This window comes from Anolis sagrei, chromosome 5 (genome assembly GCF_037176765.1).
Source record: "Anolis sagrei isolate rAnoSag1 chromosome 5, rAnoSag1.mat, whole genome shotgun sequence".
In the NCBI taxonomy this organism is placed as follows: Eukaryota; Metazoa; Chordata; class Lepidosauria; order Squamata; family Dactyloidae; genus Anolis; species Anolis sagrei.
In genome coordinates this window covers 93,779,534-93,806,594 of record NC_090025.1, presented here as the reverse complement: position 1 = coordinate 93,806,594, position 27,061 = coordinate 93,779,534, and the positions used below count along the sequence as shown (strand labels likewise).

Here is a 27,061-nt window from a genome sequence, read left to right as displayed (position 1 = left end):
TTTGTTTTTTTAAAAAATCTGAAATGTTATTAATGTCTCTGAACTTAATTTCCTAGGTGCATGTGAACAAATTGGACATGTTTAAAAACATGCCAGAGATCCTTTACCATATCACATCAGATCGGCACACTCAGATCCATGCATGTCGGCATCCAAGGGTGTGTATCAGTTAGCAATTCTGGTTTCTGATGTTCCTGTTATACAATCTCTGGGATACAAGTATGTTCAGAAAGAATATATCTTCTGGGAAAGAGGAAGAGGCTCAACTGAAGTAGCAACTGGAGCTAGGAAGGAAAACTAATAATAGCTTCATAGCCTTATGTTCATTTATGTGTTTGTATAATTACTGGTTACTCTTCAAAAATAGTTATATTTCAAAGAAATACAATGGAGAGGGGGGATATGCAAAGCAGAGAAACAGTCTATCTTAAAAACATCTCCCAAGCCAGAAATTGCTATTGGAGTGTTATCTGCTGAAAATGTCATTCAAAAGAAGTAGAGTTTGGGTTGTTGTAGGTTTTTTTGGGCTATATGGTCATGTTCTAGAGGCATTCTCTCCTGATGTTTCGCCTGCATCTATGGCAAGCATCTTCAGAGGTTGTGAGGTCTGTTGGAACTAGGAAAATTTCTGGAAGTTGAAGGCCAAAACATCTGGGGACCTGCAGGCTGAGAACCACTGCACTAAGGGAATGGGGATAGGTATACTGTTGTAAGTGTTTGCATTTATTTATTTATTTACAGCTTTTATATTCCGCCCTTCTCACCCCGCAGGGGACTCAGGGCGGATTACAGTGTACACATATATGGCAAACATTCAATGCCAATTTTTGACATACAAACATATACAGACATACACAGAGGCTATTTAACTTTTTTCTGGCCGCTTTCATCGTCCATCTGCGACGCTGATGAAGCACTTCCGCATTACCCGCATGCTTCCCCACTGGAATGCTTTGCTGGAGTCTTCTTTATGGCCTCATAAATCAGTTAATTTAGCCTCACCACACTTTAAAGTGGTACCTTATTTTCCTACTTGACAGATGCAACTGTCTTTCGGGTTGCAAAGGTCGACAACAGGTTACACACAATAGGTTGGAAACCCACTCCAACCCAGGCTGGCTTTGAACTCATGACCTTTTATGGTCAGAGTGATCTTAATGCAGCTGACACTCAGCCAGCTGCGCCACAATCCCGGTGCTCTGTTCTCATTGTTCTCAACTCATACCTCACAACTAGATGTCAGAAGGAAACTCTGTTTTAACTATAGCACATCTTTGCACCTGCTTTCTTCATAACTGAAACAAAAAAGCTTTTAATCCCCTTAGCCAACAGTAGCATCTAGGTGAGGTAAAGAAACTAGGATATACATTGTGTATGTGTGTGTATATATATTCTGGTACTATGACTACAATAGTTGGAGGGTATATTGATTTTCAGCAAGGAAAGTGAGTAAGATAGAAGAACTTGCCAAACGTCCCTAGATAATAAGAAGAGACTTGCATGTGTATGATCTTCCTGTATGTTTCAATTGATACTGTCTGTCCAACAGGATGATGAAATCATGCGAAGTAACAGATTGCCCTGTGGCATGACTTCCCAGAATGGTAAACAGTTGCATATCATTAGTGTCAAGCCATCCACAATGTGGTTTGGGGAAAGAATGAGGAAAACCAATGTAATAGTGAGGTAAGTTGAGCATATATTTTTTAATGTCGATACAGTTTTACCTTTGTTTCTGAAGTAAGTAGTAAGTAACTTTATTTTTATACCCTGCCAATATTTCCTATATTTATACCCCGTCCTTCTCCCTCCGAAGGGGGACCTAGAAAGGGAAGAAGCCCAAAAATCACAAATAAAATAAAATCATAAAGCAAATCACAGTCATAAACAACATCATAAAAACAATGCGGCTAAGATAAAAATCATGGCTTGAGATCAAGCTCAGTGAGTGCAAAAATTCTGTAAAGGAGCCAATGGAAAGTGTGGAGATTAAGGTACAGGGACTGGAGATCAAATGTACAGAGATTAGGGCATAGCTTAAGCAAGTGACGAGGAACAATAGGAGGGCCGAAATAAAGTGCAAGATTTAGAGTGGGTCAAGACAGTGCTCTAGTGAACTGCCTAATCAAAGGCACAATGGAACGTTCAGGTTTTTAATTCTCTCCGGAAGGAGGACAAGGTAGGGGCCTGTCTGATCTCCCTAGCGAGGGAGTTCCAGATCCTGGGGGCCACCACCGAGAAGGCCCTCCCTTGTCCCTATCAACTGTGCTTGAGACAGTAGTGGAAGCGAGAGCAGAGCCTCTCTGGATGATCTCGGGGTATGTGCTGGTTCATAAGGGAAGATGTGATCGCGAAAGTAGGCCAGTACTGAACCGTTTAAGGCAGGGGTCCCCAAACTACGGCCGGATCCACCCCCCCCCCCCCGAGGGCATCCGGCCCGTGGGCTGTGGAGAAGGGTGAGAGACGGGTGAAGGGGGAGGGAGGTGGCGGGCGAAGAGGGGGAGGTGGCGGGCAAAGCGGCTTGGGCCCACTTTGCCCGCCGCCTCCGTGGGCCCAGCCTCTCCTCCCTTCGGGATGCATCCTGGCTGCATCCTGGAGGCAGGGGGGGGGGGGAGGCGGCGGGCAAAGCGGCTTGGGCCTGCTTTGCCCGCCGCCTCCGTGGGCCCAGCCTCTCCTCCCTTCGGGATGCGGCCTCGCCACATCCCGGAGGCAGGAGAAGGGGGGGGGGGGGGAGGCCTTAAATCCAGTCATGTCCGATTCTGGGACTCTGCTGCTTATCTCCATTTCTAAGCCGAAGAGCCGGTGTTGTCCATAGACACCTCCAAAGTCATGTGGCCGGCATGACTGCATGGAGCGCCGTTACCTTCCTGCTGGAGCGGTATCTATTGATCTACTCACATTTGCATGTTTTCAAACTGCTAGGTTTATATTTATTCTAAACTGCTAAGTGTAGTGTTTTTTGCACTACAAATAAGATATGTGAGGTGTGGATAGGAATTCATTCATGTTTTTTTTCAAATTATAATCCGGCCCTCCAACAGTTTGAGGGACTGTGACCCGGCCCTCTGTTCAAAAAGTTTGGGGACCCCTGGTTTAGGGCTTTGTACCTTGAATTGGGACCGCTCCTTGTAACCGGCTCCCATTAGCAGTCTGGCCGCGGATCTTTGAACCAACTGTAGTTTCCAGGCCGCCTTCAAGTGCAGCCCCACATAGAGCACATTGCAGTTATCCAGTCTAGAGGTAACTAGGGCATGGACTACCATGGACAAGTTAGACTTGACTATGTACGTAAGCAGCTGGTACACAAGTTTTAGCTGTGCAAAGGCCTTCCCAGCCACCGCCAACACCTGAGCATCAAGTGTCAAAGCAGAGTGCAGAATGACCCCTAGGCTGCGGACCTGCGTTCTCAGGGGGAGTGTAATCCTAACGAGCACAGGTAACCATCCTGTACACTGATTGGTGCCACGACTGACCCAGATGACCTCTGTTTTGTCAGGATTAAGATTCAATTTCCTTGTTTGTTTAGTCACTTGGAAAATGAGATTTTTCAAACTTTTAAGAACAATTAGATCTCTTGCACAAAAAAGGTAGGACGTGATGTGGTTCTTTGACTTTATGACCGAGCATTAGTGATTAGGATTAGTGTCTAGATGAAGTGTAGAAAATGTGTGGCCATCCAGATGTTGTTGAGCCCCAGGTCCTGGCATTTCTTAGCCAAACTTAAACTGCCAGCAGATGCAGTTCAACAATATTTGGAAAGTTATTCTACTCTGACCTCTGGTCTGGGTGTTCTGTGGAACTCTGAAAACACAATAACTATATTGGCAAATTATAATAAAAGACAATTTAATTCCAGAGGTCAGTTAACTGCCTGTGAAAGATTACAAAAGGGATATGAGAGCTAGTGGTTTCTCATATAGGTTGGTTTTACTTCTGGTTATTAGAAGTATGGAGCTTCTGGCCATGAAAAGGGCTAAAATCAGAGTTTGTAAAAGTGTCTGTGCTAAGTTTGGAGGTTCTGGGACTTACAGTACAAAAGGGTGACTTCCAAACTTTGTCTGAAATCGATTGAGATCTGTCCTTCATACAGTCAACTAATCTAGTATTCATGTGGAAGATTCACATGCTACAAAATACTCTGCTGTTTCTTAAAGTAACTTCTTATGTATCATCCGCTGCTCCTTTTCTTAACTTGATATTGTGATGAATGGTAAGATGAAAATACGTTTTTTTTGTTGTTGTTTCTGTTTAGGACTGGAGAAAGTTCATACAGAGCTTGCTTTTCATTTCACTCTTCTTTTAGTGAGGTTTGTGTTCTATGTTATCATATGTCACTTATAATATAACAATAGTTTCTACAGGTGTGTGGGTACTTATTTAAATATATTGCCTGTCTAGTCATAGAATCATAGAATCAAAGAGTTGGAAGAGACCTCATGGGCCATCCAGTCCAACCCCCTGCCAAGAAGCAGGAAAATTGCATTCAAATCACCCCTGACAAATGGCCATCCAGCCTCTGCTTAAAAGCTTCCAAAGAAGGAGCCTCCACCACACTCCGGGGCAGAGAGTTCCACTGCTGAACGGCTCTCACAGTCAGGAAGTTCTTCCTAATGTTCAGATGGAATCTCCTCTCTTGTAGTTTGAAGCCATTGTTCCGCGTCCTAGTCTCCAAGGAAGCAGAAAACAAGTTTGCTCCCTCCTCCCTGTGGCTTCCTCTCACATATTTATACATGGCTATCATATCTCCTCTCAGCCTTCTCTTCTTCAGGCTAAACATGCCCAGTTCCCTAAGCCGCTCCTCATAGGGCTTGTTCTCCAGACCCTTGATCATTTTAGTCGCCCTCCTCTGGACACATTCCAGCTTGTCAATATCTCTCTTGAATTGTGGTGCCCAGAATTGGACACAATATTCCAGATGTGGTCTAACCAAAGCAGAATAGAGGGGTAGCAAAGCAGAATAGAGGGGTAGTCTCAGGAGCTTTGGACTAAGAAAAAAATACAATAAAGATGATAATAAGCACTTCATGTAAAATCAATGTATCGATTGCATTTTCACGTATTAGTTTGGCATTTTTGAGAACAAGCCTATAAAATAAAGAGTTTATTGCAGTTACCTTATTGCTGATTAAAAACATTATGAGAGGACATGACATGCCCAGTCAAGCCAGCCATTTTATTCCTGGCAGATATTTGATTCACTACTAATGCTCTTCTGTGTGACCTTTTAGTTTCAAAGTTTGAATGGCCAAATGGCATAATCAATACTTACAGATTTCAAATGGTCCCATAATATCCAACTGTATTTTCTGATGCTTGCTATATAAGGTATAATAGTCTGGAATATGCAAGAATTCTTAGCCTGGAGCAAAATGTGCTTATCTAAAATGTCATTTTCATGTTTTATTGACCTTAATCCAACTTGGTCTGCATGCAGTAAACGTGTAGTAGTTTTATCTCACTGATGTGGAAATAAAGACATAAAAGGTGGTGGGCTTATTAAAAAAGTGAATGTAAATTATGTGTAAATACAGAGGATAATGTTAAAACTCATTTGTCATTCTGATTTCCAGCTTTGTGTTTCTCTTTTTAAGTAACCTTTACAAACAACAACAACAAAACAAGAATTGGGTTGTTGTAGGTTTTTCCGGGCTATATGGCCATGTTCTAGAGGTATTTTCTCCTGACGTTTCGCCTGCATCTATGGCAAGCATCCTCAGAGGTAGTGAGGTCTGTCGGAACTAGGAAAAAGGGTTTACATAGCTGTGGAATGACCAGGGTGGGACAAAGAACTCTTCTCTGTGGGAGCAAGGTGTGAATGTTTCAACTGACCACCTTGATTAGCATTTGATGGCCTGGCAGTGCCTGGGGCAATCTTTTGTTGAGTGGTGATTAGATGTCCTTGTTTGTTTCCTCTCTATTGTTTTGCTGTTGTAATTTTAGAGTTCTTTAATACTGGTAGCCAGATTTTGTTCATTTTCATGGTTTCCTCCTTTCTGTTGAAATTGTCCACATGCTTGTGGATTTCAATGGCTTCTTTGTGTAGTCTGACATGGAGGTTGTGAGAGTGGTCCAGCATTTCTGTGTTCTCAAGTAATATGCTGTGTCCAGGTTGGTTCATCAGGTGCTCTGCTGTGGCTGACTTCTCTGGTTGAAGAAGTCTGCAGTGCCTTTCATGTTCCTTGATGCGTGTTTGGGCATTGCTGCGTTTGGTGGTCCCTATGTAGACTTGTCCACAGCTGCATGGAATACGGTAGACTACTGCAGAAGTGAGAGGACCCCTCTTGTCCTTTGCTGAATGTAGCATTTGTTGGATTTCTTGGTGGGTCTGTAGATTGTATGTTGTGTTTCCTCATCAGCTTCCCAATGCGGTCAGTGGTTCCCTTGATGTATGGCAGGAACACTTTTCCTCTGGAAAACTTTACTCTCGTGGCTTGTTCTTGGTCTTGCAGCTCTTCTGATGTCTGAGGTGGAGTATCCATTGGCCTGTAGAGCCCAGTTGAGGTGGTTCAGTTCATCTTGGAGGAGGTGGGGTTCACAGATTCTTTTTGCACGGTCTGCCAAGGCTTTAATGGTGCTTCTTTTTTGACTTGGGTGATGGTTGGAGTTTTTATGTAGATATCTATCTCTGTGTGTGGCTTTTCTGTAGACGGTGTGACCCAATTGTTGATCTTGTTTACGGATGACTAGGACATCTAGAAAAGGAGGTCTTCCTTCATTTTCTTTTTCCATGGTGAATTGGATTTTTCGGTGGATGCTGTTGAGATGGTCCAGGAACCTGTATAGTTCTTCTTCTCCATGGCTCCAAATGGTGAAAGAGTCATCCACATGTCTGAACCATATCGTGGGCTTTTTTGTTGCTGTTTCCAGGGCTTGTTTTTCAAAGTGTTCCATGTAGAAATTAGCTATGACCGGGCTGAGACATTAGCTATGATCAGGCTAAAATTACAACAGCAAAACAACAGAGGGGAAACAATCAGGCACAGCTAATCACCTCTCAACAAAAGATTGCCCCATCACTGCCAGGCCATGAAATGCTAATCAAGGTGGTCAGGTGAAACATTCACACCTAGCTCCAGCAGACAAGAGTTCTTTGCCCCACCCTGGTCATTCCACAGATATATAAACCCACTTTCCTAGTTCCAATAGACCTCACTACCTCTGAGAATGCTTGCCGTAGATGCAGGCGAAACGTCAGGAGAAAATGCCTCTAGAACATGGCCATATAGCCCGAAAAAACCTACAACCCAGTGATTCTGGCCATGAAAGCCTTTGACAATACATAAAAAAGAAATGCTCTTTTTCTCTCAAAATTGTTGAAAAGTTCTGTAAGATTTTAAATTCCGAAAGTTAATAACACCTCTTCCTCTATTACTACTGCTTCTAGATCCAGGATTTTGTGAGCTATATTTGCCCTGTCAACGTGTTTCCCAATGTTATTCCAACAGGTGCAACAGAGGAGAGAGTTATAGAAATGTAAGTGTCTTTTTTGTTGCATTGCTTTGGTCCTCTATTAATGTTGACCTTTCTGACATCTAGTAATTTAAGACCCTTCTACACTGCCATATAAAATCCAGATTATCTACTTTGAACTGAATTATATAACAGTGTAGACTCAGATAATCCAGTTCAAAACAGATAATGTGGATTATCTGCTTTGATAATATTGATTATATGGCAGTGTAGAAGGGGCCATAGGGAGAAGGGATTATTCTGTGAAGTGCATGGATACTTTGAAAAAGGGGAAGTACTGAATGACAGTGCTTGCTTTATACCTTGGTTGGGTTTGAATTCATCTGTTTTGCATCCTAAATCTTATCAAATAGCATCTTTCTGCATAACTATTTTTAAAAAATGCATCTCAGAATAAAGGCCTTTGACAGTAGGATGCAGAAGAGAGCCTTCTCATTGGCTTCCCCTAGGCTTTGCAACTTCCATTTAAAAGGGCATCCAATCTGACCCCTTTCTCTTGTCTTTTTGCTGGCAAACAAAGGCCTTCTTGTTTAAACAGGCCTTCAGCCTTAATAATAATAATAATAAACCTTGATTTATACCCCGCTACCATCTCCCGCAGGACTTGGTGCGGCTTACAAGAGACCGAGCCCAAATACATCAGAAACAAAAAACACAACAACAATAATACAACAATAAATAACTCATAGCAAAGCAAAACAATAACAAAAATATCACGGGGATCAGGGGATATAGATGTGTAACTGGGAATGCTTTTTCAATGTGCATTGTGTATTTTAATTGTTTCAAATTTTAGTGCTTAAAAAATAGTGTTTGCAATTGAATGTATTATTTAATGGTCTTTAAACATTTTCAACATCTGATCTCCTGCTTTGAATCTTATTTCAGGAGGACATAATGCAAAGAAAGCAAGCAATTTCTGGATCAAAAACTCCAAAGTGACTCCTTTGCTTGTTCTTTTCAGTTTGAAACCATTGTGCCGAATGTACAGTCAAAGAAACAAACCAATGTATAAACCACTTGGGACGCTGAAGAGAGCCAGAACGTCAGATGAAACAGATTCAGGTAAAAGAGATGCTGTTTTCAGATGACGGTGGTAAAGGAGAGGCCCTGCTCGTGAATCTGGAGAGGCCCTGCTCATGATTCTGCCTGCGTCACAGGCGTGTTTGGTGGGGACGAGAGACAGGGCCTTTTCTGTGGTGGCCCCCCAACTCTGGAACACCCTCCCCAAAGATCTTAGACAGGCCCCTACATTGGCAGTCTTCAGAAAGAACTTGAAGGCCTGGCTGTTCCGATGTGCCTTTCCAGAATAGGAAAACTGCAATAACAAGTCCCAGAAGCACTATATTAGAATTAAGATTGCTGCACACTGCACTTACCCTATAATCCTTACATATCACCTGTCACATCAGCTCTTTTAATTCTGTACCCATTACTCTGGCCCGGCCCAGTTTAATTGTGTTTTGGTGTATTATTTATTGCTTGTTGCTTAAAAATGCTTTAACTGTTTTTTTAATTTGCTTTAGGTTGTGTATTGTTATGTTGTGTTTTGAGGCCTTGGCCTTTGTAAGCCGCATCGAGTCTTTCGGGAGATGCTAGCGGGGTACAAATAAAGATAATAATAATAATAATAATAATAATAATAATAATAATAATAATAATAATGGAGGCAAAAATTGTAGCTTCAACTATAGAATCATGCATTATCCCATCTGTGTAATTTGCCATATCTTTTAAGATTCCATTTTAATCTCAGCTTCACTCTGAGGTGGCATTTGAAGTTCTTTTCTATCATGAAGGTTTGTCTGGGAAAAAGTGACTGGCGCTTGGTCCTTGATGGTTTATTTTTATTTATTTTGAGGTGGTTGTATTTATGATACGTTTGTACTGAATGCCACATCTTATCATGCTATTGACCATACTATTATATTGGGGCTGGTGGGAGTACGCCAGTTGCTGAGAGTGAGTAACAACCAGAAGGTGCCATGCTGTTGTTGTGAGAGAATTAGTCCAAAGAGAAAGAATGGATAACTCCTGGAGTATTTTTATTAACTGGCAAATGGGACAAAAGAGGGGTGATTTTGTTAATTGACAAATAATTGGAAGCATCCATAAATATTGAACTGCTTTACTTATATATGTATTCCATATCTGTTTGTCCTTCAGGCTTCACAACAGCCTTGTTCTGGGATCAACTCCATTTCTTAAATAAAATTTCTCGACTTTCAAGAATGTTGTTTTCTGAGCTAGAGTTTGCCTGTACATGACCCCTTCTCCCTTTGTATTCAGACACAGTACAACCAAACTCTTTCATATGCTGATCTAGGCAGTCAAGAGGATATATCATTTCAAGGGAAGACTCCCTCTATAATAATAATAATAATAATAATTATTATTATTATTATTATTATTATTATTTTATTTATACCCCGCCACCATCTCCCCAAGGGACTCGGAGCAGCTTACATGAGGCCAAGCCCGACAACACATCAATAAAACAAAAAAGCAATAAACAAAAAACAATACAATTAATATAAATCACATATAAACAATAACACACAAGGATTTAAAAACATATGGCCAGGCCAAATGTAATAGTTTAAAATTTAAAAAATAAATGCTGGTCATGTGAAAAGAAGCAAGGGAGCGGAGGGATGATTTATTGTTGCCACCAATTTGAAAGGAACCAGTATTCAGGAGATTTTACCCCAGTTCCCAATTTTAAAAGAACTGGCCGATTTGCAATGGAGGTTGCCGATTAGGAACCAAATTTACCATCAAGTTGGAAGGGAGGCTGTTCAATTGCACCTCCTCCTTTATTAAGAAGGTAATAACTTAGTAGTAATTACACTGTATATACTGTAGCGTGACTGGAGAGAAGAATGTAGTTTTATTTGGTTACTTTCCCCTGCGTTTCTGCCACCACGTGAGGTAAGTTGTAATATTGTGAGAAATGGCACTTTGGACACAGAATAGACGGAGCTGAGGCAAATTTCAAATAAAAGTTAACAATTTTATTAAGTGCACAGCGCGTGGTTGCAAGATGTAACTTTTCCTTGTTGCACTTGGAATAATACTTGTAACTTTAACAGTTCATTCTTTCAAGTAACACAGTATCTTTCTGACGTAGAGCACTTGTTTCAGACAAAGTTTCAATACAGGGATGTTTCCCTTGTTTGATCCTCCCTAGATCAAATACTAAGTAAACTATTCTTTAGCCTCTCCTTAGACTATAAGAATACCAGCTCTGTTTCACCATTTCTCACTAGCCTGAGAAACTTCCAATAGCCAAACCCAGCTTTTCAAAGCCTCAAAGCTTTGCTTCACAAGTCACTCCGCCACCTTTCCTTTCCTTCTCTCCCAACTCCTCACTCCTCTGAACCTAACTCCTCTAAACCTAAACCCTAACTGATTTTTAACTGTCGTTTTTTCAAACTCTCACCTCTAAGCTCCTCCCACTTCCCTCTCTCCTGCATCGGTCTCCATGGCAACGCACATGGAGGACTCCTCTGACTTAGGCCGCTCCAGCCTTACTGCAGCCAATCTAAACATAAATACAGTTAAAATCATACAATTTATAATCCACTCCTGTACATCATGTATGATAGAAGGGTTTTAAAAGAAACGAAGGGGGAGCAATCTGACAATTCTGTGAAAGTAAATTTTGTGGAGTGTGAAGAATCCAATGATGAAGATGATGACGAGGAGGAGTCTGAGAAAGAGATGTTTTGGATGCCCAAAGGAGGAGTGCCCAAAGTTGGACTGGCCCATTCAGAACCAAGTGCTTCAGAGGACATTTTGCTGGGAATTATTTCCTTATTCAGGGAAGGCACACTGGAACAGCCACGTTTTCAGGCTCCTCCCAAAGACTGCCAATGTGAGGGCTTGCCTGATATCCTTAGGGAGTGAGTTCCAGAGTCGGGGGGCCACCACTGAGAAGGCCCTCTACCTCATCCCCACCAATCGCACCTGCAAAGGGGGCGGGAGCAAGAGCAGGGCCTCTCCAGATGATTGAAGAGATTGCGTGGGTTCGTACACAGAAATGCGGTCACGCATAGAAGTTGTTCTCAACCTGTGAGTCTCCAGATGTTCTGGCCTTCAACTTCCAGAAATAATAACAACTGGTAAACTGGCTAGGATTTCTAGGAGTTGTAGGGCAAAACACCTGGGGACCTACAGGTTGGGAACCACTTCTCTATAGGGATAATTAGTACAGCTAGTTAAGAGGTTTCTGGCAAACCACTGCTTTGGCCATCTTCAGGGGAGACATTTATTTGCGAAAAAGCATGTAATTTCATACACACCATGTTTGCATTTATTCAGTACCAGATAATAGATACTACATCATTCTGAATGCATTGAGTGGTTTCATGTCTTCTTGATGTCGTCTCTGAAACATGGTTTCTTGTTTTGACAGGTGGTGATGGTAATGATCTCTTTGATACAGAATTAATTTTTGTGAGATCCAAGCTTCCTAAACTGCTGCCAGGAGATACACCAGAGGACAAATCTCTAGTGCAAAATCACGAAAACAGAATGCCTAATTCTGTGAAAGTAAATTTTGTGGAGTGTGAAGAATCCAATGATGAAGATGATGATGAGGAGGAGTCTGAGAAAGAGATGTTTTGGATGCCCAAAGGAGGAGTGCCCAAAGTTGGACTGGCCCATTCAGAACCAAGTTCTAAGCAAAATGAAGGTGTACAGCTGGGTAATTTGGAAATGCCCAAATGGGAAACCTTTTTTCAGCATAACATGGAAGATACAGATACTTCTGAACATGAGGACAATGTTCTGCCCCCTACAGATCCAACCGAGCCAGACTCACCAAGTCTGTTTAGTGACAGTGACTCGACTCATATCTCCTCCCAAAACTCTTCTCAGTCAACTCATATATCTGAACAATTGAGTCAAGGATGGGACAGCCAAGAAGATACTCTACTCATTAGTTCATATGAACGAAGGAATCTTGAGCCCAGCTCTTTCAAGAGGTGACCAGACAAAGCAATGTTTTATACACTTTCTAGAGAAAACAATGCAGACACTTTTGAAATGTTAAGTGTGGAATGAAAAGTCAGAACCCATTAAATGAGTATACACTCAAGCCTTTACTTTGTGGCACTTAAGGACACAGATCCCATATGAAAGTGGAAAAAAATACATAATGTTGAAAAAACTTTTAAGAGATTCCTAGAGAGGTATTAAAACTTGTGTGCCAGCTGCGCCCGTACCTTGGGAAGTCAGACTTGGCCATGGTGGTCCACACTCTCGTTACATCTAGAATAGACTACTGCAACGCACTCTACGTGGGGTTGCCTTTGAAGACTGCTCGGAAGTTTCAAATCAGGGGTCCTCAAACTTTTTCAACAGGGGGCCAGATTACTGTCCCTCAGACCATTGGAGAGCCACACCATCGTGTGAGCCGGGCAAGGGAGGCTGCACTGTGCAGCCTGGCCTTGTGCAAATTCCCTCACAAGGCCCAATCCCCTCATTTGCCTCACGCTGCCAGTCACACGAAGCTCTCGCCGCTTCCATTGCTTGCCAGGCCCGACTGGCAGCGCGAGTCAAGTGAGGGGATTGGGCCTTGCAAACAGCGAGGGGCTTTGCACGAGGCTAGACCACGCGGTGCAACTTACCTACCTCGCGCTGCCCATCATGCAAGCTGGGCAAGGGAGGCTGCACTGCGCAGCCTGGCCTCGCACAAAGCCCCTCGCCGCTTGCAAGGCCCAATCCCCTCACTTGCCTCACGCTGCCAGTCGGGCCTGGCAAGCAATGGAAGTGGCGAGGGCTTCATGCGAGAACAGGAAGTGCGGTGTAGCCTCCCTTGCCTCAGATAACCCAGCTCAAAGCAGATATGGTGGGATTTTCTGCCTTGGTATTCTGGGATATAGAGATGTGTGGACCTGGGTGCCCTTCCACACAACCGTATAACCCAGAATATCAAGTCAGAAAATCCCACCATATCTGCTTTGAACTGGAATATATGGCAGTGTGGACTCAGATAAAACCAAGACAAGAACCCACCTCAGAATTCCTCGCTGGGCCTTTCCTGCCTTCTTCTCCCTTCCTCCTCAGCCCCAGGAGCCTGGGCTGGTTCTGCTACGTGGAACCGGTGTGTTTTGCACAAGAGGATGGGAGAGGGAAAGGGAGGCGGCCTTGTAAGCTCACATCCTGGTGGAGAGGGGAGAGCAGCGCCCGAGAAGGAGGGCCTGCCAGGCCTCGGCCTCCATTTGAATTCACCTCCCGGGAAGAGACCTGACAGGCAGCGCGAGGCAGGTGAGGGAATTGTGCCTTGCAAGCAGCCAGGGGCTTTGCGTCAAGCCAGGCCAGGCCGCGAGGGACGGATAAATGCCCTTGGCGGGCCGCATGTGGCCCGCGGGCCTTAGTTTGGGGACCCCTGCTTCAAATAGTCCAACGAGAGGCAGCCAGGTTAATAACTGGGGCGGCATACAGGGAGCATACAACTCCCATGTTACACCAGCTTCACTGGCTGCCAGTTTGCTACCAGGCACAATTCAAAGTGCTGGCTTGGCCTATAAAGCCCTAAACGGCCCCAGCCCAAATTACCTATCCGAAGGCATCTCCCCCTAATGGACCATCACGGAGAGTAAGATCCTCTGGGGAGCTCCCACCATTGTCACAGGCACGATTGGTGGGGATGAGAGACAGGGCCTTCTCGGTGATTGCTCCCCGGCTATGGAACTCCCTTCCTGGTGAGATCAGGTCGGCCCCCTCCCTCCTGTCCTTTAGAAGGATAGTAAAAACTTGTTTGTGGGACCAAGCTTTCGGGACAGGGCAATGAAGCGGCAGTGGGAAAGGTGACAGGGCCAATTGGATTTGATTTGGCTAGGACAGTTTTAAATGGTGTATTTTAATATTTTGACATTTTTTTAATGTTTATGTATTGTATGTGAATCTGTGTCCTGGCATTGAATGTTTGCCGTGTATATGCTGTACTCTGCCCTGAGTCCCCTTCAGGGTGAAAAGGGCGGAATATAAATATTTTAAATAAATAATAAGAATCTCTAGGTCCTCTAGCAGAACTATGGCCATTGGCCTGGAGACATTGATCATAGAATTGTATTGGGGAACCTAAATCTTACTTGGGACCATATTAATCAAATTTACAACCATGAAATCCACAAATATGGAAGACTGTACCCGCTCTGAAAAAGAGTAGGCAAACAGAATTAGCATGAGACATCAGTAAATAATGGTCATCCAGTCTTGAGACTCAGTTAACCAGGTCTACCTTCATGAGAAGATACCTAAAGCAGACCAGTTAGACCACATGTAGGAAAAACTATAGCTAAAAATTACATTGATTGTAGAGAGGTGAATCCATCAGGTTTTCTATTTGTAATAGAGAGCGGCCTTCCTGAATCATGAATCCAGGCCAGTGGTCCATGTTCAGCTTCACTTAGTGCAATGATGGGCAATCTTTTGAGCTTGGTGTGTCAATACTTGCCAAAAAAAACTAGCATAACTCGGGTGGGGTGTCACTTGGAGAAAAAAACATAATTTCATGATATTTATAGTTTAATAACAAAAATATATTATTGTAATATATAACTGTATTTAATAAACCAAAACTAATTATTTAACTTACCTGCTTTTTCTATAATGCCATATATCTCAGCATTATAGAAAAATGCTGGTGTAGGAGCCGAGGATGAAATGTCCTTCTTGGGATGCGGCCCCATCTTCTCTGTATGCGGCCGCATGCGACCGTGTGTCATCAAAAATGGCTACGCATGTCAGTGCTGACACACGTGTCATAGGTTCGCCATCATGGACTTAGTGCCTCTGAAACCCCAGACTCCTCATCTGTTGCTGTGCCTTCCAACTTGTGAACAAAGGCATTCTTTGATATTTAAAAAATGGCTGAAAGCAACAACCTGGAAAGGTTTCCCCAATTTGCGAAATAGTACTGCATTCAGGCGTTCAAAAGTTAGAAAACGGCTATATTGAATTACTATGTTACATACATTGTTTAGCACCATAATGCTAAAAGGTTTGATAATATTTGCCTACTGAGATAATTCAATATGTGTTTAAATAATTTTTTAACCAGTTACTAAAGTGTTATATGTCTTGCTTAGTCTTGCCTCACAATTCAGAAAACTGCTGTATTTTGTCATCAAAACATTTTAAGAGTTTGCAACGCCTTGAAAGCAGGGAAAACATATGCGGACAGCAGTATAGCTGTAGGATGGAGGCTGCTTGACATGGAAGACATGATGATTTCAAACAGTTTGGTAGAAGACTTATTGTCCCTTTTGTATTCTCTTTCTCAGGGGTTCCCAAACCATTTCCACCGCAGAGTCCTATTTATTTTTTTTTATTTTTATTAGTTTTTTTGGGTTTTTTCTTAATACAGTGAAAGAGTGGGAACAATATGCTGGATAGAAAGGGTGGGAAATCGGCAAGTAGTGTGGGAGAGGAGTGAGATGGGGAGGGAAAGAGGAAAGGGAGAAGAGGGGGGGTCTAGGGATGGGGTAAGGGGGTAAGGATAGTAGTCGGACTCCCGTTCAGTCTGCAGGAAAGTATCATCTTGTCCTTAAATCTGTTCTTCTTTAACCTTCTTAAGTCTGATTCTTAGCTGTAGCACCTTATAGATCTAATTTATTTTGTTTCTTAATATATTCTTCAATGTCTTTCCAGTTTATTTGTTTATTTTCTTTTTCTTTTTCTAAGGCTTGCGAGAGATTGTCTAGATTCCTGAATTCTATCAGCTTTTCAAACCAGTCTCTGCTGCTAGGGATCTCCTTGTTTTTCCATTTTTTTGCAATTAAGATTCTGGCTGCTGCGGATAAGTAAAAGAGCGTTCTTTCTTGGCTTGTTTTAAAATTTGTGTTCGTTATGTTCAGTAGATAAGTTTCAGGTTTCATATCAAATTTGGAGCGAGTAATGTTCTGAGTATGGTTGTGTACCATCTTCCAAAATTTCTTGACTTCCCCACATTGCCAGAATTGGTGGTAATAGGTTCCGTTTTCTTTTTTGCACTTCCAACATATCCCATCATTTTTCTTGTTAAATTTAGCCAGTTGCATTGGTGTTAGATGCCACCTGTAAAATACCTTGTACCAATTCTCTATTAAGTTAGTTGCTTTTGTGAATTTTAGTTTGTTTCTCCAGACTTGCTCCCACTCGTCGAGTAGTATTGAGTGGCCGATGTCTTTGGCCCATTTGGTCATGTTTTCTTTGATCACCTCCTTTTCGTTCTTCCACTCGAGTAGTTTCTGGTATAGTATCTTGATCAATTTTTTATCTTTTTTCATCACAAGATCCCAGCATGTGTCGGTTTCGTTAAAGCCCATTTTTAGATCTACTTTAAAGTGTTCTTTAATCTGTAGGTAATGGAGCCAGCTCAGACCCTTGTCTTCTTTTTTTAGTTCTTCTAGCGGTCTCAATTGCCATTCTCCATTATTTTTGATGATCAGTTGCTTGTAGCTGAGCCACTTACTTCTGGGGATTTCTCTTTTGTGGTGGGCCTCCACTGGTGATATCCATGTCGGTGTTTTCCTGTAAAACAGACTTTTGTACTTGTTCCAGGTTTTCAATAACGAAGATCTGATATAATGATTTGTAAAGTTTCTTTCGATGGCCGCTTTTTCATACCACAGGTATGCGTGCCATCCTCTTCGGATATCGTAACCCTCCAGCGTTAGCAACTTTTTCTGATCCAGGGTGGCCCACGTTTTGGTCCAAAGTAGAGCAGACGCTTCGTGATAGACTTGTAGGTCCGGCATAGCCAGCCCTCCTCTCTGCTTTGCATCAGTGAGATTTTGAAAATTTATCCGATGTTTTTTCCCATCCCAGATGAATTTTAAGATGACTTTATTCCATGTTTTGAAGCATAAGCTCGTTTTGATGATTGGGATCATCTGGAATAGGAATATTAGCTTGGGCAGCACGCTCATTTTTATGGCTGCTATTTTACCTAGTAGAGAGAGTTTGAGATATTTCCAGTTTTCCAATTTTTTTTTAATCTCCGTCCAGACTTTCTCATAATTTTCTTTGAATAAATTCCTATTCGATGAGGAGATCACAATACCTAGGTATTTAATTTTTTTTGTTACTTCTATTCCTGTGTGTGCGAAAATTTTGTCTTTGTCTTTTTTCGTTACATTTTTTGTTAACATTTTTGTTTTGTTCCTATTTATTTTAACTCCTGCCAGTTTACCAAAGGTCTCGATCTTGGTTATCCATTTAGTGGTGTTTTGCGCTGGATTATCTATTATACACACAACATCGTCAGTGAAGGCTAACACTTTATACTCCTCCGAGCTGATCTTCAGACCTTCTAGCTCTTTGTCTTCTCTTAGGTCTTCCAACAGAATCTCCAATACTAATATGAATAAAAGTGGGGACAGGGGACAGCCCTGTCTCACACCTTTCTGGATTTTGATCTTGTCTGATTCTAGGCCGTTAACAATTACCGTTGCACTTTGGTTTGAATAAATAGCTCTTATGGCGTTTTTAATGAAGTATCCAGAGTCCTATTTGAAGCAAAGGTTTTTCATGGATCTCCAAGAAATGTTTAGTGTTTAATTCTGTCTATGTTCTAGGAGGCATTTTACACACTAAGCTTGTGCAATTCAGCTGGAGGGTCATCTGTTTTTGGTATCCAAATTTTGTTGGGTACCCAGATCCGTTTTTCAGGAACCTTCCGAAAATTGGCTAATGGAAAAAACTGTTTTTGGCTAAGCAGCTGAGGGATCTGGCCCATTGGTGGGAATAGGGAACTTACGAGACTCCCCTTCCTGTTCCTGAGATCCTTTCCTTTCAAGAGGGCCTGGGCTTGAGGAACAGGGTTAAGGAAACATCCTTCCTGGGCTCCTTTTCTTTCTTCCTTTCTAGGAGTCTGGATTTGAGTAATGGGGTTAAGGAAGCATCCTTCCTGGGACCCTTTCCCATCTTCCTTTCAAAGGAGCCTGGGATTGAGCAACGGGCTTAAGGAAGAATTCGCCACGTGCTCCCAAATGGGACATTTTGAGCAGAAAAAAACATGGCGGTTGAGCCCTTACCGTTATGACCCTCCAAACAAGCTGGAGTGGCCGAAGGGAACCAACCAATGCGAATCCGTGCAAATGCCTATTACACATGATACGTATACCGAATAATGTCTAATAAGGCATATATAAGGTGTGCGTGTGTATTGTTCATTTTTTCAGTCGCTTCTAACTTCGTGACCTCATGAACCAGCCCAAGCCAGAGCTCCCTGTTGGCTGTCACCACCCCTAGCTCCTTCAAGGTCAATCCAGTCACTTCAAGGATACCATGAGGAAGAACTTCCTGACTGTGAGAGCCATTCAGCAGTGGAACTCTCTGCCCCAGAGTGTGGTGGAGGCTCCTTCTTTGGAGGCTTTTAAACAGAGGCTGGATGGCCATCTGTCAGGGGTGATTTGAATCCAATATTCCTGCTTCTTGGCAGGGGGTTGGACTGGATGGCCCATGAGGTCTCTTCCAAGTCTTTGATTCTATGATCCATCCATCTTGCCCTTGGCTGGCCCCTCTTCCTTTTTTCTTCCATTTTCCCCAGCATCATTGTCTTCTCTAAGCTTTCCTTTCTTATGATGTAGCCAAAATACTTCATCTTTGCCTCTAATATCCTTCCCTCCAGTGAGCAGTCGGGCTTTATTTCCTGAACTATGGACTGGTTGGATCTTCTCGTGGTCTAAGGCACTCTCAGAACTTTCCTCCAACACCACAATTCAAAAGCATCTATCTTCCTTTGCTCAGCCTTCCTTATAGTCCAGCTCTCACATCCGTAGGTGACTATGGGGAATACCATTGCTTTAACTATGCGGTTCTTCGTTGCCAGTGTGATGTCTCTACTCTTCACTATTTTATTGAGATTCGTCATTGCTCTCCTCCCAAGAAGTAAGCATCTCCTGATTTCCTGGCTGCAGTCTGCGTCTGCAGTCATCTTTGCAACTAGAAATACAAAGTCTGTCACTGCCTCCATGTTTTCTCCCTCTATTTGCCAGTTATCAATAATTCTTGTTGCCATAATATTGGGTTTTTTATGTTTAGCTGCAACCCAGGAACCTGGAATGTAAGATCTATGAGCCAGGGCAAACGGGATGTCATTATTGATGAGATGTCAAGACTAAAGATAGACATTCTGGGAGTCAGCGAACTGAAATGGACTAGAATGGGCCACTTGGCTTCAAACTACAAGAAAGGAGATTCCATCTGAACATTAGGAAGAACTTCCTGTGAGAGCCATTCAGCAGTGGAACTCTCTGCCCCTGAGTGTGGTGGAGGCTCCTTTTTCGGAAGCTTTTAAACAGGCTGGATGGCCATCTGTCAGGGGTGCTTTGAATGCAACATTCCTGCTTCTAGGCAGGGGTTGGACTGGATGGCTCATGAGGTCTCTTCCAACTCTATGATTCTATGACTTCACTTCTGGTGATCACCAGATCTACTGCGGACAAGAGGAACACTGAAGAAATGTAGTAGCCTTCATAATTGATAGGAAAGTTGCTAAAGCAGTGCTTGGATACAATCCAAAAAATGACAGAATGATCTCCATTCGAGTGCAAGGAAAGCCTTTTAACATCACAGTAATCCAAATATATGCCGCAACCACAGCTGCTGATGAAGCAGAAGTAGATCAGTTCTATGAGGATCTGCAGGACCTACTGTATAATACACCAAAAAGAGACATTATTTTCATTACAGGAGACTGGAATGCCAAGGTGGGAAGTCAAATGACAACTGGGATCACAGGCAAGCATGGTCTGGGACAACAAAATGAAACAAGACGCAGGCTGATAGAATTTTGTCAGGAAAACTCTGTGTGTGTGTGTGTGTGTATATCTATATATATATATACTGTATATTCCAGCATATAAGATGACTGGGCGTATAAGACGACCCCCAACTTTTCCAGTTAAAATATAGAGTTTGGGATATACTCGCCGTATAAGACTACCCCTCTTCCAACACACACCAAATAAAAAATTTAAAAGCATCAGATTTGATTTCAATATGGTAATTTTCCTATTACCGTACTCCTCTGCCTCTCAGATCTCGCACATGCGCACCTGCACCACTTCACTGCAGTCTTCAGGAGCGGGATTTGAGAGGCAGAGGAGGAGTACGGTAATAGGATACAAGGACAGGCCAGACAGGTAAAAGAGGTGTGTTTGTCTGGGCCCAGAGCCACTCCATCTCTTTTCTCCATACCCCGGGCGCCCCGGATACCTGCAGCTTGCTTCGCCTTTCACTTACACCTTCCCAGTGAGGCACCCCTTCACCTCACCATCGGGACCGCATTAAGTCCATGAATCCTGATGAATGGATTTTCTTCTACCATTCTTGTACAGCGTCGCCCTTAATGCTTTCATACAGTCGCTGCAAACGGCAGGGACACAGCCACTGCCATTTTTGAGCTCCCCCCACCATATGCAGCAACCACAGATTCTCCAATCTGGATTGGAAGTTTCAGCACCCGCTCTGTAAGACAACTCCCGCATATAAGTCTACTCCCGCATATAAGACAACTCCCATGCATAAGGCTACTCCTGCGTATAAGACGGCTCCCGTGTATAAGACCACTCCAGCGTATAAGACGACCCCCGCGTATAAGACAACTCCCGCATATAAGACTACCCCTGATTTTCTTGGGTTAAAAAGTAGTCTTATACACCAGACTATATGGTATATATATATATGTGTGTGTGTGTGTGTGTATGATATGTATACCCAAAGTTAATGTGAACAATGCGCCTGATACTTGAGGCAGAGGTTGTCAGAGTTCAGCAGAGATTCCCTGAAATCTTCCTTGCCATTTCTTCTTTTTAATGCCCGGAGCACCCTCTATTATTGTTCTTGGGACTCCAGCTCAGTTTTCTTCCAGCCCTCCTCTCTCTTTTTCTCTCTCTTTTGCCTTTCAAACACATTCACTGCCATTCACTGAGTGGCTTGACTCCCAGGCTCCTCATCCCAGCTCTGCTTTTGTGATCTTTGCTGGCAGTTTCTGAGCTCGGAAAGCTCGTATTTTCTGTTTAAAGACAGCTGCTTGCTCCTGCTAACCAATTCAATCTGAGAGACAGCCCCAAGGCGGCTGTCCATTGGATGCGCTGCAAGTCCCTCAGCCTAGGTCAGGGAGATGGGGAGGAGGAGGAGGAGGAGGAGGAGGAAGAGGAAGGCAGCACAGCATAGCAGCACACTTTGGGAACCCCTGCTCTGGTGAATACTAGAGCTCCTCTAGTGTACATTTGGAAGATTCACATCCTGCAGAATTCTCTGCTGTTCCTTAAAGTAGCTTCTTTTGTATCGTCCACTGCTTCTTTTCTTAACTTGATGTTGTGATGTAGTAAAATGATGATACTTTTTTTCTTTGTGGTTTCTGTTTAGGACTGGAGATAGTTCATACAGAGCATGCTTTTCATTTCACTCATCTTTTAGTGAGGTATGTGTATTTTCCTGTTTATTTTCTAAACTAATAATGTCCCTTATAATACAAAAACGATTGGTGCAGTTATATGGGCACTTATTTAGATTTATTGCCTGTCTAAGCTCATAGGCTTTGGGCTAAGAAAGATACAATAGAAATGATAATAAGCACTTATTTATTATTTATTTTTATTTATTTATTCGACTTGTATACCGCTACTCCCAATTTGGCTCGGAGCGGTTTACAGCAGTAGATTAAAACAATACAATTAACTTTAAAATACAATAAAAACAAGAACAGACATAGTCCCGAGTTATTCACCCATCGAAAGCTTGTCGGAAGAGAAAGGTTTTACAGGCTCTCTGAAAAGCAAGTAGGTCTCGGATAGTTTGGGTTTCAACTGGCAAGGCATCCCATAAATAAGGGGCTACAATCGAGAAGGCTTTCTGCCTAGTAAAGGACAGATAAGTCCAGATGTTGGGGACTTCAAGCACATTTTGGTCTTCGGACAGAAGTAATCTCTGGGGTTGGTAGGAGGATAAGTGGGCCCTCAGGTATGCCGGCCCCAGACCATATAAGGCCTTAAAGGTTAGTACCAGCACCTTGAAAGTAATCCAGTACTCAATCGGAAGCCAGTGCAGCTGTTGTAGAATTGGGGTGATACAACACCTTGCTGGCACCCCGGCGAGAAGACGAGCCGCCGTATTTTGTACCAGCTTCAGTTTCCGGATCACTGACAAAGGAAGGCCAATGTAGAGGGTGTTACAGTAGTCAAGCCTCGAGATGACCGTTGCCTGGATCACCGTAGTCAGGTCGTTCCTAGATAGGAAGGGAGCCAGTCGCCTAGCCTGACGTAGATGGAAAAACGCAGATCTGCTCACAGCAGAGACCTGGGCCTCCATTGTCCAATAAGACACCAAGACTTTTTACAGAAGGTGACGGACGTAGTGTCTCGCCATCCAGGGTAGGCAGCTGGATCTCCCTCCCACCCGGACGGCCCAGCCAAAGGATCTCCGTCTTCGCTGGGTTCACCCTCAACCTGCTGGTATGCAGGTTGAGGATCCCTTATAATACAAAAACTGTTGGTGCAGTTATATAGGCACTTATTTAGATTTATTGCCAGTCTAAGCTCATAGGCTTTGGGCTAAGAAAGATACAATAGAGATGATAATAAGCACTTGAAATTCAATGTTTTCCACTGCATTTTCACATATTAGTTTGGCACTTTTGAAAGCAACCGTATAGAATAAGTTTATTGCAATTGCTGATTAAAATCACTCTGAAAGGACATACCATGCCTAATCAAGCCAGCCATTTTTAAAATCTTTTTTGTTCATTGTTTATACGCTTATATGTTTTTATGTTAATGTTATGTTGTTTATTTTATGGCAATTTGTATCTCATTGCATTGTAATTTGTTGTTCAGGCTTGGCCTCATGTAAGCCGCTCCGAGTCCCCGTTGGGGAGATGGTGGCGGGGTATAAATAAAGTTTATTGTTATTATTATTATTATTATTGACACAAAAGCACAGTATGTCACAGCAAACGAGGTATATATACTGGATTTCGTATCACAAAATCACAAGTCAAACACTTCCCAAGCGTCTAGGACTGTGTGATGTATTTTCAAATGATGCATGTAGATCCAAGTAAGGTGGCCTTTTGCAATTGACAGATCGTGATTTTGTCGATGTTTATTGTTTCCAAATGCCAGCTGAGATCTTTGTGTGCCGATGACCACTGGGACCACCTGTACTGGTTTATGCCAGCGCCTTTGCAGTTCGATTTTTGAGGTCTTGATAGCGGCTGAGTTTTTCCTGCTGTTTTTCCTCAATGTGACTGTCACCTGGAATGGCGACATCAATAATCCAGATTTTTTTCTTTTCCACAGTTGTGATGTCTGGTGTATTGTGTTTCAAAACGTTATCAGTCTGGATTCGAAAGTATTTTTGGGTGTTCATTTTCCATGACCTTTGCGGGTTTATGATCCCACCAATTCTTTACTGCTGGCAGGTGGTCCTTGTGACATAAGTTCCAGTGAATCATCTGGGCCACAGAGTTGTGTCTTTGTTTGTAGTCCGTCTGTGCAATTTTCTTGCAACAGCTGAGGAGATGGTTCATTATTATTATTATTATTATTATTATTATTATTATTATTATTATTCCTGGCAGATAAAACTCCCTTGATTCACTGTGAATGCTCTTTTGTGTGATCTTCGAGTTTCAAGGCTTTATAAACAAGAAACACTTTTTCTCAAGGCTGTTGAAAAGTTCTGTAAGATTTTAAATTCCGAAATAACACCTCTTCCTCCACCACTACTGCTTCTAGATCCAGGATTTTGTGAGCTATATTTGCCCCGTCAATGTGTGTCCCGGTGTAATTCCAACAAGTGCAACAGAGGAGAGAGTTATAGAAATGTAAGTGTCTTTTTGTTGTGTTGCTTTGGTCTATTAATGTAACTACCTGAAAATCAGGCTACCCTTAAATTTACTATAGCCAGCCAAAATATCCCGAATAGATTACTACAACACTCTACGTGGGGCTACCTTCGAAAACTTCTCGGAAGCTCCAATTAGTCCAACGGTCGGCAGCCACGTTAGTAACTGGAGCGGCGTACAGGGAGTATACTACTTCTCTGTTACGCCAACTCCACTGGCTGCCGATCAGCTTCTGAGTACAATTCAAAGTGCTGGTTTTAACCTTTAAAGCCCTGAACGGTTCTGGCCCAGATTACCTGTCCGAACATATCTCCTGCTATGAACCATCACGAAGCTTAAGATCGTCAGAGGAGGCGCTGCTCTTGATCCCACCACTTTTGGGGACGAGAGACAGGGCCTTCTCGGCAGTGGCCCCCATGTCTGTGGAACTCCCTCTCTAAGGACATCAGGCTGGCCGCCTCCCTCCTGTCCTTTAGAAGACAACTGAAGACCTGGCTCTGGAACCAGGCTTTTGACTATAGAGTAGAGCGGCAATAGGAAAGAAAAATTTTGGACATTGTGACACTGGATTTTCCAGCTTGGCTTGGTTTTATTGGAACGTTAATTTAGTGTTAAATGAATTTATTTGTTGAATTGTATAATGTTTTAAATGGATGTTACTGTTTTAATTGTAATTTTTATCGGTGTATATGTTGATAGCATCATTGGATGCTTATGTAAGGCCGCCCTTACATAAGGATATAGAGCGAAGAAAGCCAGCGAGTGAGCAGTCTCTGGATCGAAAAGTCCAAAATGAATAATATGCTTATTACTTTCAGTTTAAAACCGTTGTGCCGAATGTACAGTCAAAGGAACAAACCAATGTATAAACCACTTGGGGCACTGAAGAGAACCAGAACGTCGGATCAAACAGATTCAGGTAAAAGAGATGCTGTATTGTTGAAGGCTTTCATGGCTGGAATCACTAGGTTCTTGTGGGTTTTTTCAGGCTATAGAGCCATGTTCTAGAGGCATTTCTCCTGACGTTTCGCCTGCATCTATGGCAAGCATCCTCAGAGGTAGTGAGGTCTGTTGGAATTAGGACAATGGGTTTATATATCTGTGGAATGGCTGGGGTGGGGCAAAGAGCTCTTCTCTGCTGCAGTTAGATGTGAATGTTTCAGCTGATCACCTTCATTAGCATTTGAAGGCCTGCCTGAGCCTGGGAAAATCTCTTGCTGGGAAGTGTTAATCTGTGCCTGGTTGTTTCCTCTCTGTTGTTTTGCTGTTGTAATTTTAGAGTTTTTTAATACTGGTAGCCAGATTTTGTTCATTTTCATGGTCTCTTCCTTTCTGTTGAAATTGTCCACAAGCTTGTGGATTTCAATGGCTTCTCTGTGTAGTCTGACATGGTGGTTGTTGGTGTGGTCCAGCATTTCTGTGTTCTCAAATAATATGCTGTGTTCAGGCTGGTTCATCAGGTGCTCTGCTATGGCTGACTTCTCTGGTTGAAGTAGTCTGCAGTGCCTTTCATGTTCCTTGATGCGTGTCTGGGCGCTGCGTTTGGTGGTCCCTATGTAGACTTGTCCACAGCTGCATGGTATGCAGGAGTCTACCGTATACATAGGGACCACCAAACGCAGCATTGCCCAAACACGAATTGAAATCCACAAGCATGTGGACAATTTCAACAGAAAGGAAGAGACCATGAAAATGAACAAAATCTGGCTACCAGTATTAAAAAACTCTAAAATTACAACAGCAAAACAACAGAGAGGAAACAACCAGGCACAGATTAACACCTCCCAGCAAGAGATTTTCCCAGGCTCAGGCAGGCCTTCAAATGCTAATGAAGGTGATCAGCTGAAACATTCACACCTAACTGCAGCAGGGAAGAGCTCCTTGCCCCACCCCAGCCATTCAACAGATATATAAACCCTTTGTCCTAATTCCAACAGATCTCACACCTCTGAGGATGCTTGCCATAGATGCAGGCGAAACGTCAGGAGAAATGCCTCTAGAACATGGCTCTATAGCCCGAAAAAACCCACAAGAACCTAAAAGAGATGCTGTTTTTGGATGACGGTGGCAAAGGAGGCCAAAATTGTAGCTTCAACCAGAAAATCATGCACTATCGCATCTGTGTAATTTCCCATATCATTTAAGATTCCATTTTAATCGCAACTTCACTCTGAGGTGGCATCTGTAGTTCTTGTCCATTATAAACCATTGCGAGGAAAAAGTGACTGGCACTTGGTCCCCCAATTGGCTTGGTGATTTCTTTTATTTATTTTTTTATCTTGAGCTGTTTGTATTTACGATGTCTAAGTTTGTACTGAATGCCGCATCTTATCATGCTTTTCACCATACTATTATCTTGAGGGTGGTGAGGGTATGCCAGTTGCTGAGAGTGGATAACAACCAGAAGGTGCCAGGCTGTTGTTGTGGGAGAATTAGACCAAAGAGGGAGAAGGGATAACTCCTGGGATGTTTTTATTAACTGACAAATGGGGCTAAAGAGGGGTGATTTTGTTAATTGACAAATAGTTTGGAAGCTTTAGCGTGAGCGGCCCGCAGACTCACTCTAGCCCTTGTAACTCTAAGTGTGCTAAAGTAACTCATAAAAGAAAACACATGAGTCTTTCATTTTAAGTAGAAAAGAAATAAAGTTGTATTCACTGCATACAAAAACAAACAGAAGAATTGCTCTCACCAAAAAAATCTATATAAATAAAAATGTAATGTTCGTTTGTGATATTCACAGAA

General features: G+C 42.7%; 1 protein-coding gene and 1 long non-coding RNA gene across 4 annotated transcripts in view; both read left to right on the top strand.

The window, feature by feature from the left end:
- Nucleotides 1–12,571, top strand: part of DCLRE1C (DNA cross-link repair 1C) — a 28,682-nt gene extending 16,111 nt beyond the window's left edge. For 2 of the 3 annotated variants that reach the window (XM_060779573.2, XM_067468895.1), the window contains 6 exons: nt 57–158; nt 1,550–1,686; nt 4,253–4,307; nt 7,385–7,473; nt 8,435–8,535; nt 11,888–12,571. In XM_060779573.2, coding sequence (XP_060635556.2) covers nt 57–158; nt 1,550–1,686; nt 4,253–4,307; nt 7,385–7,473; nt 8,435–8,535; nt 11,888–12,462 — 1,059 coding nt within the window. In that variant the 3' untranslated portion in view covers nt 12,463–12,571. The other variant, XM_067468896.1, reaches the window with a different exon arrangement.
- Nucleotides 12,572–21,817: 9,246 nt separating this feature from the next.
- Nucleotides 21,818–25,291, top strand: LOC132775543 (uncharacterized). The gene is made up of 3 exons (XR_010909961.1): nt 21,818–21,892; nt 24,207–24,295; nt 25,135–25,291. It is a non-coding gene; the product is annotated as an uncharacterized lncRNA (long non-coding RNA).
- Nucleotides 25,292–27,061: the final 1,770 nt, after the last annotated feature.